Source organism: Marmota flaviventris, chromosome 7, assembly GCF_047511675.1.
Source record: "Marmota flaviventris isolate mMarFla1 chromosome 7, mMarFla1.hap1, whole genome shotgun sequence".
Taxonomy (NCBI): domain Eukaryota; kingdom Metazoa; phylum Chordata; class Mammalia; order Rodentia; family Sciuridae; genus Marmota; species Marmota flaviventris.
Window position 1 is genome coordinate 31538378 of NC_092504.1, and position 16157 is coordinate 31554534.

The window sequence follows — 16157 nt, forward strand, 5'->3', positions numbered from 1 at the left end:
AAAGAAAACTACAGACCAATATCTCTAATGAACCTAGATGCAAAAATCCTCAATAAAATTCTGGCGAATCAGATACAAAAACATATCAAAAAAATTGTGCACCATGATCAAGTAGGATTCATCCCTGGGATGCAAGGATGGTTCAATACACAGAAATCAATAAATGTTATTTAGCACATCAATAGACTTAAAGATAAGAACCATATGATCATCGCAATAGACTCAGAAAAAGCATTCGACAAAGTACAGCATCCCTTTATGTTCAAAACACTAGAAAAACTAGGGATAACAGGAACTTACCTCAACATTGTAAAAGCTATCTATGCTAAGCCTCAGGCTAGCATCATTCTGAATGGAGAAAAATTGAAGGCATTCCCTCTAAAATCTGGAACAAGACAGGGATGCCCTCTATCACCACTTCTATTCAATTCAATATAGTTCTCGAAATACTGGCCAATGCAATTAGACAGACGAAAGAAATTAAAGGCATAAAAATAGGAAAAGAAGAACTTAAATTATCACTATTTGCAGATGACATGATTCTATACCTAGCAGACCCAAAAGGGTCTACAAAGAAACTACTAGAACTAATAAATGAATTCAGCAAAGTGGCAGGATATAAAATCAACACGCATAAATCAAAGGCATTCCTGTATATCAGCGACAAAACTTCTGAAATGGAAATGAGGAAAAACACCCCATTCACAATATCCTCAAAAAAAAATAAAATACTTGGGAATCAACCCAACAAAAGAGGTGAAAGATTCATACAATGAAAACTACAGAACCCTAAAGATAGAAATAGAAGATCTTAGAAGATGGAAAAATATACCCTGTTCATGGATAGGCAGAACTAACATCATCAAAATGGCGATATTACCAAAAGTTATCTATAGGTTTAATGCAATGCCAATCAAACTCCCAATGGCATTTCTTGTAGAAATAGATAAAGCAATCATGAAATTCATATGGAAAAATAAAAGATCCAGAATACCAAAAGCAGGAAGTGTGAATCAGACGGTATAGCGATACCAGATTTCAAACTATACTACAGAGCAATAGTAGCAATATCTTTTTTTAAAAAACAATTTTAGTTTTTGGTTACAGTTGGACACAATACCTTTATTTTATTTATCTATTTTTATGTGGTACTGAGGGCCTTGCACATTAAGCGAGTACTCTACCGCTGAGTCACAACCCCAGCCCCATGCACCTGTGGCAATATCTTAATAAAGTCTTTTCTGTTTAAATTAGCCAGAACTTCTTAACTGTCATCATTACTAAATCAGGAAAAGAAGTTAAACTGTGAATTAATACAGCTTTTAAATATTTAAATTGAGGTGCAAACTGTGCACAGGAGTAGATCCTCTGGAATGTTTCACAAATCAGTGTGTCATCCTTGCTCAAGAGCCATTCTTCTCTGTATCATTCCAGTTTTAATATATGTACTGCCACAGCAAGCAAAAATACATATTTATTCTTTTTTTGGTACTAAGGATTGAACCCAGGGGCACTTAACCACTGAGCCACATACCCAACGCTTTTTGAGATGGGGTCTCACTAACTTGTTGAGGCTGACTTTGAACTTGTGATCCTCCTGCCTCAGCTTCCTGAACATCTGGCATTACAGGTATGCACCACCACACCTGGCTTTTTTTTTTTTTTTCCTGAGATGAAATCTTACTATGTTGCCCAGGCTGTCCTTGAACACAGGATCCTTCCACTTCAGCCTCTTGAGTGGCTGGGATTATGGATGTGTGCCATTGTGCATAGCTAATTATAACTTTATTAAAAAGCACATAAAAAACACATAACTGCTGGGCATGGTGGCAGCCACCTATAATCCCAGCAGCTCAGGAAGCGGAGGCAGGATGATTATAAATTCAAAGCCAGGGCTGGGCTGGGGCTCAGTGGTAGAGTGCTTGTCTTGCATGTGTGAGGTCCTGGGTTTGATCCTCAGCATCACAAAAAAATAAATAAATAAAAATAAAGATATTGTGTCCACTTACAACTAAAAAATATTTTTTAAAAAAATAAATAAATAAAATAAATTCAAAGCCAGCCTCAGCAACTTAGGGAGAGCCTAAGCAACTTAGTGAGACTCTGTCTCAAAAATTTAAAAGGGCTGGGGATGTGGCTCAGTGGTTAAACACCCCTGGGTTCAATCACCAGTACAAAATAAATAAATAAATAAATGGAATTCATAACAGATTTATGAATAGTTCTATTTGCTTTAGTATTATTTATAGTAGTATATATTTTATTATTTATGAAAAAGAACTAATTGTTAAATCCTAACTGCAAAGCCCATCTATTTCCACAAAACAGGCAAATATAAATCACAGTCCAGTATGCAACTAACCAACCACACACAACCACTAAGATCTTCAAGTTTCCCCAGGTTTACACAAGTTATTAGCACTTTAAATCCTTAGAAACTGATGAAACAATGGGCTACAAGAAAATCTGATTTTATTACATGAGATAAAAAAATAAAAATTCCAAATTAATACTGAGATATTACTTTATTACAAGAATAAACCAATGTCCATTTTTAGAAAATGAGACCAAACTGCTGTTCTGTAATTATATTATAACATAAGTTTCCTGAGAACACAATTACATTTTGGTAATTGTAATTAATAAAGAAAAACTATATGCATGATACATGGCACTGAATTCAATACCCAGCAACACGCGCGCGCACACACACGCACACACACACACACACACAAACTTATCCTCAGATAACTTACATTTAAAATAGAGGGGGAATTAATTTAGAATTCCATATATCTATCAGATCATAGGTGCTCAGAAAAAAAGTCCTCTGAGGGCCGTGTGTGGTGGTGCATCCCTGTAATCCCAGCAGTTTGGGAGGCAGAGACAGGCAGATTAAGAGTTCAAAGCCAGCCTCAGCAAGGACGAGGCACTAAGCAACTCAGTGAGAACCTGTCTCTAAATAAATTATAAAATAGGGCTGGGGATGGGCTTAGTGGTCAAGTGCCCCCAAGTTCAATCCTTGGTACCAAAAAAAAAAAAGAAAAGAAAAAAGGTCCTCTGAAGTAAGAGTAGAAGATAATGGAATCTGAGATGTAGAAAAGCCTATTGTATGATAAAAAAAAATACTGATGGTGTTAAATGGATAGTTTTTGTTAAATAACCTTTTCCTGATATAATATATATATATATATATAATCACAGGAAACTACAAAAAAGAATTCCTACCCCATCTCATATATGTATTTTCCGAAATTAAACATTCTTTAAAGACATCATCATTTTTGGTAAACAGTAACTTAAGATTCCAGCACATGCATATGCCATGATCTAACCACTGCCCTACTGATAGGCATTTAGTTTATAATTTTTCACTACCATAAATACTTCTAAAGTAAACAACAGTAGTATACACAAATCATTGAATTTACAAATTTAAAGACCTCATTTAAGCCAAGTGTGATGGCACACGCCTATAATCCCAGAGACTCCAGAGACTGAGGCAGGAGGATCCCAAATTCAAGGTCAGCCTTTGCAATTTAGTGAGGCCCTGTCTCAAAATAAAAAAATAAAAAAAGCACTGGAGGTGTAGTTCAATGGTAAAGCACCCTGGAGTTAATCACCAATATCATAAAAAGGAAGCATGAGAAGCTGGAGTAAAATAAAGGAAAGGAGGAGGAAAGGACATCATAAAGAACCATTCAGGGCTATAGCTATAGCTCAGTGGTAGAGCTCTTGCTTAGCACACGTGAGGCTCTGGGTTCGATCCTTAGCACATGAAGATAAGTAAATAAAATAAAGGTGTTGTGTCCATCTACAACTAAAAAAATATATATTAAAAAAAAGAACCAATCATACAAATTAATAGACAAGCAAAAGGAAGTCTAGTAAACAAACAATGGGAGAAGGAGAACAGGAGAGATGGAACAGCAGGAGATCATGAACAGGAACTGAATTCCATGCATGTTTGAGTTTGTTGGGACGAACCCGACATACTATGTATAACTATAAAGCTCTAGTAAAAGAAGACTATCTTTAGTAAGTGTCTTACACCAAAATAAATAACAAATGCATAAAAAATGTAAATGTAAAACTTAAAATGTACATACCATAATTAAAGAGAAATGTCACATTAAAATATACATTAAGGGCTGGGGCTGTAGCTCAGCGGCAGAGCACTTGCCTAGCATGGGTGAGGCACTGGTTTGTTCCTCAGCACCACATAAAAATAAACAAATAGAACAAAAGAATTCTGTCTATCTACAACTACAAATTTTTTTTAAAATATACATTAAATAAAAACTAAAAGTAAGATTCAATTTGAAGAAATGTTTATCAAACTCAATCAGCAGGTTTTCTTACTGAATCAAAGTAGTTTCTCTTTCTCTTTGGAATCTTTTGTTATCACCACGTTATACATGAAACACCTTCCATAGATAAACTTTTAGGGCTGGGATATAGTTCAGTTGGTAAAGTGCCTCCCTCACATGCACTAAATTGCCAAGGTTGTCTTCAAACTTGCAATCCTCCTGCCTTAGCCTCCCAAATCATTGGGATTACAGGTATGCACCACCACACCCAGCGTGTTTTTTAAAATTTTTGCCTTATATTTGATTAAATTTAGACTTGAGGGGATAGGGGTATAGCTCAGTTGCTTATTAGGCAATAGGCCCTGGGTTTGATTCTCAGCATTGAAAAAAAAAAAAAAACCCAAACCTCAGTTTTTTACTTTATAAACAAACAGGAGAAAATATCTTTTAAGAATATTTTTTTCCTGGTTCAGGTATGATGATATGCACCTATAATGCTACTGGAAAGACTGAGTGAGATGGGAGGTTCAAATTTAAGACCAAGTTGGGCAACACAGCCAGACCCAGTATAAGAAAAAAAAAAAAAAATCTCCCTGGGACCCATGTATTTTCACATCCATTTATCAGAGATTGAGATTGATATTCCCATTATATTTCTATACCTTCAAGAGTCTAATTTTGGGGAATAAAGGGAAAGAGGGTTGGGACTAGGAAAAACAGCAGTATGTTCATATATGAATACTCGACCAGTGTAATTCCATAACCTGTACAACCACAAGAATGGGAAGTTATACTCCATATATGCATAATATGTCAAAACACATTCTACTGTCATGTATAAAAAGAATAAAAAGTTTTAAAAGAGTCTAATTTCATTTATAAGTATATACTTTATTCAGACACTCTTAAGGATTAAAACTGATAGTACATGCTAATTCTACAAAAAGCATACTTCTAATCACTATATAAAGAAACACTGAATTGATAGAAAATCTACTTATTATCAACAATTTATTTGAACAAATGTTCACACCTGCTTTAAGTGGCCCATGAGAATATACACCTATATAAAACTGTTTTAAAAACAACCAACTGGCTGGGCACAATGGCACACACCTGTAATCCCAGCATCTTGGGAGGCTGAGGCAGGAGGATCATGAGTTTAAAGTCAGACTCAACAACTGGCTAGAGGCACTTAGTAAATCAGTGAGACCCTGTCTCTAAATAAAACTCAAAAAAGGGCTGGAGATGTGGCTCAATGGTTAAGTGCCCCTGGGTTCAATCCTTGGTATCAAAAAATAATAATAATAAAATAAATAAAACAAAACAACTGTTATAATAGTAATGAATATATACTTTGGGCTGGGTGTATAGCCCAGTGGCAGATACTGGCTGAGCATAGGCAAGGCCCTGGCTTGATCCCTAGTACCACACACATAATACAAATCCATAAACAGGAACTGTGGCTTTTGCCTGCATCTTAGCAGGCAAAGAAGTTCTATGAAACTAAAAATAATTGTATGCTATACAGCAACAAAGGCTGTACATGTTTATTTACCTATGATAGCTAATTTCACCAACATAAACCTATATAAATAAAGGTAATAATGGAAAGAACTGCTCTAATTAAGAGCTTTAATTGTTATAATTCAATCCACTATGGAATTTCAATTATGAAATACTTTTTTTAGTGCTCATCAGATGAAAACCTCCAATAACCAATATTCTCACAAAAACAGAATAGGAGGGGCTGGGGATGTGGCTCAGTGGTAGAGTATTTGCTAGTAGGTGTAAAGCCCTAGGTTAAATTTTCAGCACCACAAAAATAAATAAATTAAGTAAAACTATGGAATCAACTAAAAAAAAAAAACAACACACAAACAAACAGAAATACAGATTGTTCTGAATGGGACTGTCCTGATTATCTCACCAGATTGATCAGCCTTCTCATCGCATGTTCATGAGAGCAAACACATTCACAGGGATCGAATCCACCTTCTGCCATGATTACCCAGCTTGATTTTACTTGACTGTTTAAATCTAGGAGGAAGGAAAAAATAGTATAAGACTACTATTCAGTTACTCATTCTTTTGAGCCTTAAAAAATTCATTGTATAGATTCATAATAGATTTAATTATATAGTTCATATTTATTAATGACCTATACCTGTGTACTTATTGCTAATTCTATAAGATTATGAATTTATCATATGAATTATGAATCTATACAAGTGAATTTTACTCCACCTGCCATCAGACCAATTTCCTAAAAAGCAAACATCTTCAGATGCTTTTAAACTGGGCCCACTTAGGATGATAGTGCCTCTTCTGAATTACTTTTTTATCTTTTATTAGTTCCAGTAATCAAAATTTAAAGCAACCTTTACCTCATCAAGAAAGTAGTCTGAAAGAAAAAAAATTAAGGTATCTTTAATAATACCAAGTTTGTTTGTTTTTGGTGCCAGGAACTGAACCCAAGGGTGCTTAACCACTGAGCCACATTGCCAGCCCCTGTTTAAAATATTTTATTTAGGGACAGAGTCTGCTAAGTTGCTTGAGGCCTTGCTAAGTTGCTGAGGCTGGCTTTGAACTCATAATTCTCCTGCCTTAGCTTCCATAACTGCTGGGATTATAGGCATGTGCTACCACACCCAGGTGATACCAAGGTTTACAGAAGGAAATTAATAATGATAGTTAGGATATAGCTAGGTTGATTCTGAAAAACAGAGAGGCCGAGATGGAGTACTAGCAACCAGATTTAACCTTCTCTTTAAAGCAATTTTTGAAAACTGAATAAATGAATAGTGGTTTTAAAACCTCTGAACATCAGGCAATAAAGATGACAAGATTCCTGAGAGATGGGAGAACAAATGAAATGAGTGCAATGATTGATTCAGTTTAGTGCTTGGAGGAGTTTTTTAGGCAAAGTACAGGGAGAGGAAATGGTCTGAAATAAGACCAAAGAAGTTAGGAAGAGGCCAGGCCACACAGAGTCTTTCAGGCCTTGTTGGGGATTATGTCTTTACCCAAAGAGCAATGCAAAACCCATAGTTTTATCCTGGCACACTTTGAAAAGATCATTTGGCTGCAATATGGAAAACTGAGAGAAGTCTGACTAGATAAAGGGAACCTAGTTAAAATGCTCTTTCAATAGGACATTGATAATGGTGCATGTTGTAGAAATATATAGATTTTGATGACAGCATATAAAATCACTGGGAAGAAAACAAAGTATTCCATAAACTGTGTTCAGATAATTGGCTCTCCCACTATCCTCATTCTTTAATCTAAAATAAATTTTAGAATCCATGAATGATTTAACTTTTTAAAATGAAGTCACACATAGAAATAGTCAAATAAAAAAGGATCAGTATAATGTCCACAAACTAACCCACACATACAACTGCAAGAAAATGACTAGGGTACACACAGAAGGACAAAAAGCTAAGAAACCATAAAGGAACATATCGAGTTTAACAATCAAAAACAGTAAATAAGGGGCTGAAGCTGTGACTTGGCAGTAGCCCACTTGCCTGGTATGTGTGAGGCACTGGGTTTAATTCTCAGCACCACATATAAATAAATAAATAAAGGTCTATGAACAACTTAAATGTGTGTGTGTGTACATACATACACACACATATACAAAAACAGTAAATAATAAATAAAATACACTATAAAATGAAAAGACAAACTTAGAAAAAACATCTACATTATATATCAGGGCTAATATTTTCATACTGAAAAATCAGTATAAAAATAGCAACCTAACAGAAAAATAGGCAAAGACCATGTTCACAGAAAAATACAGCCAATAAGCAAACACAAAATGAAAGAAATGTAAATCAAAACAGTGCCATTTTTACCTATCAGAAGATTGGTGACACGTGTTTATAATTCCGTCTACTTGAGATGCTAAGGCAAGAGAATCACAAGTTCAAGGTCAGCCTGGGCAATTTAACCAGACTATCTCAAAAATAAGAATAAAAAGGTCTAGGGATGTAACTTGCCTAACAAGCACAAAGCTCTGGGTTCAACTCCCATTACCACACAAAGAGAAAGACTGGTGAAATTAATTTGGATATTCATATCAAAATACATATCAAATTTGATGGCAGGGGTAGGGTGAGTGATTGCTGGGGATTGAACCCAGAGCTTTGTGCTCTACCACTGAGCTACACCTCTAGTCCCCAAAAATGCAAAAATTTTTATAAGAATGTTCACTAGAATATCATAAGAGAATAAAAAGGTTATGCAAAGTGTCTATCAGGGTTGTTCTGATGAAATAAATGATAGTATATGAAATCCTATACAGGTGTTGGAAAGAATTAGATTTATATGTGGTGATTTGGGGAAATATCTAAGTTGCAGAACTATCAGGGCAAATCTACCTCCCACCTAAAACCTGTTTGTCAGAGCTAAATAGAAGGGAGGTAGAGCCTAAACTGGAGAGCCCTGTCTTCCAGAAGCTAGGAAATACAATATACAAATGTGATTAATTCATGTTTTTGTCCAAGACTATTCTGTCCCTTTTCTTTTTTTCTTTTTTTTTTTTTTGGTACCAGAGATTGAATCCATGGGCTCTGAGCTACAATCCCAGCCCCTCTTATTTTGAGACAGGGTCCTGCTAAATTGCTGAGGTCTCAGTAAGTTACTGAGGCTGGCTTTGAACTTGCAATCCTGCTGCCTCAGCCTCCTGAGTCTCTGAGATTACAGATACACACCACCATGCCCAGCCTCTCATATCTTTAAAATTGATTAGCTTTCGAGCTGGGGTTGTGACTCAATGGTGGAGTGCTGGCCTAGCATGCTTGAGACACTGAGTTCAATCCTCAGCACCACATAAATGTAAAATAAAAGATACTGTGTCTACTTAAAACTAAAAAATAAATGTTAAAAAAACTGACTAGCTTTCATGTTAGTGAACTGTGCACATACAACACAGAAAGCTCTCAAAGTAAATATAATCTACCTTGATGGGTAGATAAAATTCACCCTTGAAATTTCTCAATAGGGTAGAGACTGCTGACGTGGATATAATCAAGCGGAGACTAACATTGGTCCTTGGTCCTCCATATCTGTAAACCCCCAGACCAATGGTATTGGTTAAAATTAAAAGAAATTTTACTAAGATTTAAAAAAAATAAATGCAATTACAAAATGCTGAATACCTACCCAGTTCCAAAGCCTCTGAGCATGGAAATTTTAAGAAAGCACTAGAATGACTTTGCTAAAGAAAAAAATGTTTAGGGGGCTGGGGTGGTGGCTCAGTGGTGGAGTGCTTGCCTAGCATGTATGAGGCACTGGGCTATATCCTCTGCAGCACATAAAATCAAACTAATATGTATCCACCTAAAACTAAAGATACATAAATAAATAAATATTTAAAAGAAAGAAATGTTTAGCCAGGCACAGTGTAACACTCCTGTAATCCAGCAGCTTAGGAGGCTGAGGCAGAATATCTCAAGTTCAAAGCTACTCCCATATGTATATATGTGACTGCATGACCAATGTGATTCTGCAACCTGTACACTCAGAAAAATGAGAAATTATATCCCATCTGATTCAAATGTATGACATGTCAAGATCATTGTACTGTCATGTGTATCTAATTAAAACAAATAAAAAATAGAAAAAAAAAAAAGCTAGCCCCAGCAATTTAGCAAGGCTCTAAGCAACTCAGAGAGACCCCCATCTCAAAATAAAATTTTAAGAAAGAGCTGGGGATATGGTTAAGTGCCCCTTAATCCCTAGTAGCAAAAAAAAAAAAAAAAAAAAAGTTTGGTTTTATCACTGTACCATACATTAAAATGGTAAAACACAGTTATTTTCAATTCTCTGCTTATTTCTAATCTGTTTGATTAACAAAATTAGGTTTTATTCCTCTCCCCTGGGGGGCGGGGGGGAGATTCTTCAGGACAGGAACCTTAGTTGTTACCATCTCCAAACACCTCATTTACTGTTTCAGCCACTGTATTCCTGAATAAATATTAACTGAATTATTGACAATGTTTATTCTCTATATATCTATAAATGCCAGGAACAATGTAAACAAACTAGAATTTTTAATTATATTCCAGTCTTGACTAATCACAAGTAAATGAAAAAGTACATTTATAAATATGACATTCCTGAGATTTAGTGCTGAGCTTCTGAAGAACTTCCTTCAAGTAAACTCAAACTGTTTTAATTACTACTTAGTTTCCAGTTAACAGTTTCCATTTTAAGATCACCTTTTATCTACTCAGAGAAATGAAAAAATGCTCCAGAGAACTTGGAGCAGGCTGTCTATTCCCTACAACCTTTTTTTTTTTTTTTTTTTAACACAATGGACACAGCTGGTGAGACCCAAGAACAATCTCAATATATATCTGCAGCTAAAGCACTAGAGCAAAAAGAAAAAAAAAAAAAAAGCAGTCCCACCCACCCCATATTTAAATCTCTTGGTCTCCAGATAGGACAAGAAGCTGCTCTATCCTGAGAGAGAACAGGGTTACTGAATCAGAACTTGGTAAATCTGCCTCAAAGAGGTCTTCAATAGAAAGAAATCTGAAATAATGATTTTACCCTTCCTGATTCATAGAGTTGTTAGCCTCCTCTATATCCCTAATTTTAGAAAACAACGCTAATATCAAAAAGGCATGATCCTGGCTAGGTGCAGTGGCGCAAGCCTGTAATCACAGAGGCTCAGAAAGCTGAAGCAGGAGGATTGCAAGTTCAAAGCCAGTCTCAGCAACTTAGTGGGGCCCTAAGGAACTCAGTGACACAGTTTCTAAATAAATTACAAAAAAGGGCTGGTTCAGTGGTGGGAGTGCCCCTGAGTTCAATCCCCCCCCCACACACACACAAAAGGCATGTTCATTAAGGATAACTACCTTTACTACTTTTTTTGGCACGAATTTGTAACTCAGGGGTGCTTTAATATTGAGTATATTCCCATCACTAGTCCCTTTTTTGTTTTTTAAAGACAGGGTCTAAGTTGCTACAAGCCTCACTGTGTTGCTGAAAATTGTAATCCTCCTGACTCAGCCTCACCAGAGTGGTTGGGGTTAGAGGTGTACACAACCACACTCAGCTACTATTTGTTTCTTAAAAATGTGTAATATGGGCTGGGGTTGTGGCTCAGTGGTAGAGCACTTGCATAGCATGTGTGAGGCACTGGGTTCGATCCTCAGCACCACATATAAAAAATAAAGATCCATCAATAATAACAACAAAAATTTTTTTAAATGTGTTAATATATTGTTACAAATAGTCATAAAACCATGGATATGCACTTAAAATTTTCAAAATTTTAAATAATTGGGGGAGGATTGTTGAGGATGTAGCTCAAAAAGTAGAGCACTTGCTAGCATTCAAGAGGCCCTGGTTGTAATCCCCAGTACTTCAGAAAAACCATCATCATCATCCAGGGGGAATAAGGGAATTAGATATTGGCTTAGATGAAAATAAACTAGACATGAGTTGACAATGCAGTTATGTGATAAGTACTAAGGAGTTCCTACACTACTCCTTTATATTTTCATATTCATTTGATTGATATTTGACACCAATATATCAGCATCTTCCTAATATAACAAATATTTATGATAGCAATGTGACTCTAGGTATACTAACCAACACAGCTCATAGGTCATTTTTAATGTAGTATTAAGTAAAATAAGTACACATATTTAAAGCTCTCAAACCCATCCACTCTTAAACAATTCACAGCACAGAAACGAAGTGAAATAATGTGCTCTGTATGTTGAGAAGGCAAAAACAATTCCCCTTATTTGCTGATCTGGGTCATTTTCTATCTCTATTACAAGTAATATAACCTTTCCTCGTAGAGTTTGGAAGTAATAAATTAGTTGAGTCACCTGTTTCTATATGTGGTGAGGGAATTTTCCAAAGCTATTAACCAATTTATCATTGGCTATTAGAACCTTAAAACACTTCACCTCATGATAGGGTGTTTGATTTATGTAATTTCAGCTTTGGAGAATCAAATTTAGTTTCCTGCTTACAATTTTGGTTAAAAAGGAGATATCGTTCTTCTACTACAAAGTGCTTTTAGCCTGGCATGGTGGAGTAAGCCTGTAATCCCAGTTGCTTGGGAGGCTGAGGCAGGAGGATCATGAGATCAAAGCCAGCCTCAGCAAAAGTGAGGCGCTAAGCAATTTAGTGAGACCCTATCTCTAAATAAAATACAAAATAGGGATGGGGATGTAGGTTGAATGCCCCTGAGTTCAACCCCCAGTACAAAAAAAAAAAAAAAGTGCTTTTAAAAAAATTATTGTTGTAGAATTAGGCTTAGAATGAGGACTTGATTCCTTAAAAGCAGTTCATAAGAAGGTACCAGGTATTGTGATGCACACCTGTAATCCCAGCTGCTAGAGAGGTTAAGGAAGGAGGACTGCAGATCCTAGACCAACATGGACAGCTTAGCAAGATCTGTCTCAAAAAATAAAAAGGGCTGGGAATGTAGCTTAGTGGTAGAGCACCCCTGGGTGACATCCCCAGTGGGCGGGGTGGGGGTAGGACAGGACTGGATCTTAATAAGGCCAAAATTCTTAGTAAGAAATAGTAACAACAGCAAAGATAGTCCTTTATATTTTTATCAGATCAATTTCAGTGGGTCACCAGAGTACATAAAGTACAATGGAAAATATCAAACTTCCTATTCTCTCCATAATTCTTCCTTTCCCCCAAAGGTCATCACTTAACAGTCTCAAATGAATACCTTCAGGTCTTTTTTAAAATATTTATTTATTTGTAGATGAACACATAGTATCTTTATTTTTATGTGGTGCTGAGGATAGAACCCACTGCCTCACACATGTGAAGCAAGCGCTTTACCACTGAGCTACAGCCCCAGCCCCTACTTTCAGGTATTTTAATACACATTTATACTCACACACACACACACAGGGGTGTGTGTGTGTGTGTGTGTGTGTGTGTGTGTGTGTAGTTTTATGAGGTGTTTGGTATGTGTTTTATATGTTCTGCATCTTGCTTTTCTGTAACTTAAGTCTTGGAGACCTTTCATTTCAATATATAAAACTCAGCTGGGTATGGTGGCATAGTTCTTAATAAGGCCAGAGGCTGAAGGCAGGAGTATCACAATTCAAAGCCGGCCACATTTCTGAGGTCCTAAGCAACTCAGCAAGATCCTATCTCAAAAAATGGGGATATGGGAGCTGGGGTTATAGCTCAATGGTAGAGCGCTTGTCTAGCATGTGTGAGGCACTGGGTTCAATTCTCAGCACTGCATGTAAATAAATAAAGTTCCATCAACAACTAAAAAATTATATATATTAAGGCTGGAATTGTGGCTCAGTGGCAGAGCACTTGCCTTGCATATAGAGACACGGGGTTCCTCATAACCACATAAAAATAAAAATAAAAAATAAAGGCATTGTGTTCATCTACAACTAAAAATATATTTTTTAAAAAATAATATATATATATTTAGGCCAGGCGTGGTGGTGCATGCTGTAATCCCAGCGGCTGGGGAGGTGGAGGTAGAAGGTGGAGGCAGGAGGATCACTAGCTCAAAACCAGCCTCAGAATTTATCGAGACACTAAACAACTCAGTGAGACCCTATCTCTAATAAAATACAAAACAGGACTAGGGATGTAGCTCAGTGGTCGAATGCCCCTGAGTTCAATCCCTGGTATCCGCCTCCCCACCAAAAAAATTTATTTATACATTTATTTATTTATTTATTTATATCTATCTATCTATCTATTTATTTTTTTTTTTAATGGGGATGTGGCTCAGGTAAGATTCCTGGTACATATACACAAAAAAACAAGGCTCTATCTCACTTTATAATGGCTATATAATACTCTAAAACATGAATAAATAAAATAACTTAAGCACTCCTTCATTGGAGACTAAGTATTTATGGCATTTTCAATTTTTAAAAAATATTGCAACAACCATCTTTGTACCTATATTTTGGAAGACTGAAAAAGAAATCTCCAGATTTAAAGGAATGCATAAAAAGGCTTTACCATTTTATTTTTGTGGTACTGGGGAAGGAACCCAGAGCCTTGTGTATGACGCTAGACAAGCACTGTACGAATAAACTACACATAATCCATCCCTAGTTAAAACAATTCTACCAAGAGTACATAGTACATATTACAAATTATAGAGTACAACTACAGATTACTAATTATATAGTAGTATGTAGATATAATCAATTTTTAAAACTCTGTCAGTATGTCAGGCTCAAAGAGTATCCCTGTTTTTATTTCCCAATTTTAACAAAACTGAGTGAGCAGTTTTTCAAATTTACCAGGATTTATATATCTTCCTGTTCAAATTCTTTTTTCTCTTACTGATTTTGGGAGTACTTTATATTACTGGCTTTTTTTTTTTAAACCAGGAATTGAATTCAGAAGCACTTAACCACTGAGCCACATACCCAATCCTTTTTATTTTTTGAGACTGGGTCTAAGTTGCTTAGGGCCTTTCTAAGCTGCTGTGGCTGGCTCCAAACTTGTTGATTCTCCTATCTAAGACTCCCACATCACTAGGAATACAAGCAGGAGCTACCAAGCCTGGCAATATCTTCAATTTTTTAAAAAATTACAATGTAAAAGCTCCTTAAAAGGATATATCCCATATGGGTGTGGAGGCTCATGTCTGTAATCCCAGTTCTTCTAGAGGCAAAAGCAAAAGGATCAAAAAATTTGAGGCCAGCCTGTATGGCTTAACAAGACCCTGTCTCAAAAAATAAAAGTTAAAAAAGAACTGGGAATGTAAGTCAGTATAGAATGCTTGCCTAGCATGCCCAGGGCCCTGGGTTCAGTCTTCTACACACACACACACACACACACACAAGGATACATATCAACCAGGTAACCAGGTATTTTTTCATCAATACAACTAATGTGAACTCACACTCGCTTACCATCATATAAACACTTTCCTCCCTAAATATTTAATAGACTTGGAAGACATTTTTCATTATATATCAAATAAAGAGCCTCAGCCCCTCATAGCCACAAAAAATCATCTCTGAAAAAGGAAAAAAGCTGAAGGAAATTGTCAAAAGAAACCCTTCCCCCAGATAATGAAAACCCAAGGTTTATTATCACTCTTTAATTCCGTTAACATAACTCTGGAAGATACTGGCATATTTATTAAAATAATAAAGCAAATTAAAATAAACCAGGTAAGGTGTCACATGCCTGTAATCCAGCTACTTGGGAGGCTAAGGCAGGAGTATCACAAATTTATCAAGCCCATGTATTTAAATAAAAAGGACTGGGATGTAGCTCAGTGGTAGAGTTCTTGTCTAGCATGCGTTGGCCCTGGATTTGATCCCCAGTACTGCAAAATAAATAAGTAAACCCTTCCCAAATATTTCTTCAAAAACATTGCTTTCAGTGCTAGGGATTAAACCCAGAGCCCTTTGCCCATGCTAGGCAAGTGTTCTACCATTTAATTACCTCCTCAACCCAATTTCATGTTATTATGTTATTTTCAGTTTCTGTCTTGGATTTGAACTATTTTTCTATGATTTATAGTTTCATTAACTCGTTAACAGTCTGAAATGATAGTTATTTTAGTAGAAAAATATGTGAAAACAGAATTTTAATTTCACTTTGAAGATATCTAGATGAAAGAAAAGCAAATAATCTACAAAAAGTTCTCAATCTTATTGCAATAATAGTAGATTAAAAGCCAATAATAGGGGCTAGAGTTGTGGCTCAGCGGTAGAGCGCTCACCTAGCACAGGAGAGGCCCTGGGTTCAATCCTCAGCACGACATAAAAATTAATTAATTAATTAATGATTTTGTATCCACCTACAACTAAAAAATAAATATCTTTAAAAAAATAATAAAAA

The 16157-nt window shown here is 35.9% G+C and overlaps 1 protein-coding gene and 1 non-coding gene across 3 annotated transcripts in view; both read right to left on the minus strand.

Annotated features, from left to right (window-relative positions):
• Smim14 (small integral membrane protein 14) overlaps positions 1–16157 on the minus strand; it is a 75150-nt gene that overhangs the window by 39045 nt on the left and 19948 nt on the right. For both annotated transcript variants that reach the window (XM_027938585.3, XM_027938579.3), the window contains exon 2: positions 6241–6350. In XM_027938585.3, coding sequence (XP_027794386.1) covers positions 6241–6315 — 75 coding nt within the window. In that variant the 5' untranslated portion in view covers positions 6316–6350. The remainder of the gene's footprint in view (positions 1–6240; positions 6351–16157) is intronic.
• On the minus strand, positions 1363–1470 carry LOC114101063 (U6 spliceosomal RNA). Its single transcript, XR_003584212.1, has one exon. It is a non-coding gene; the product is annotated as a U6 spliceosomal RNA (small nuclear RNA).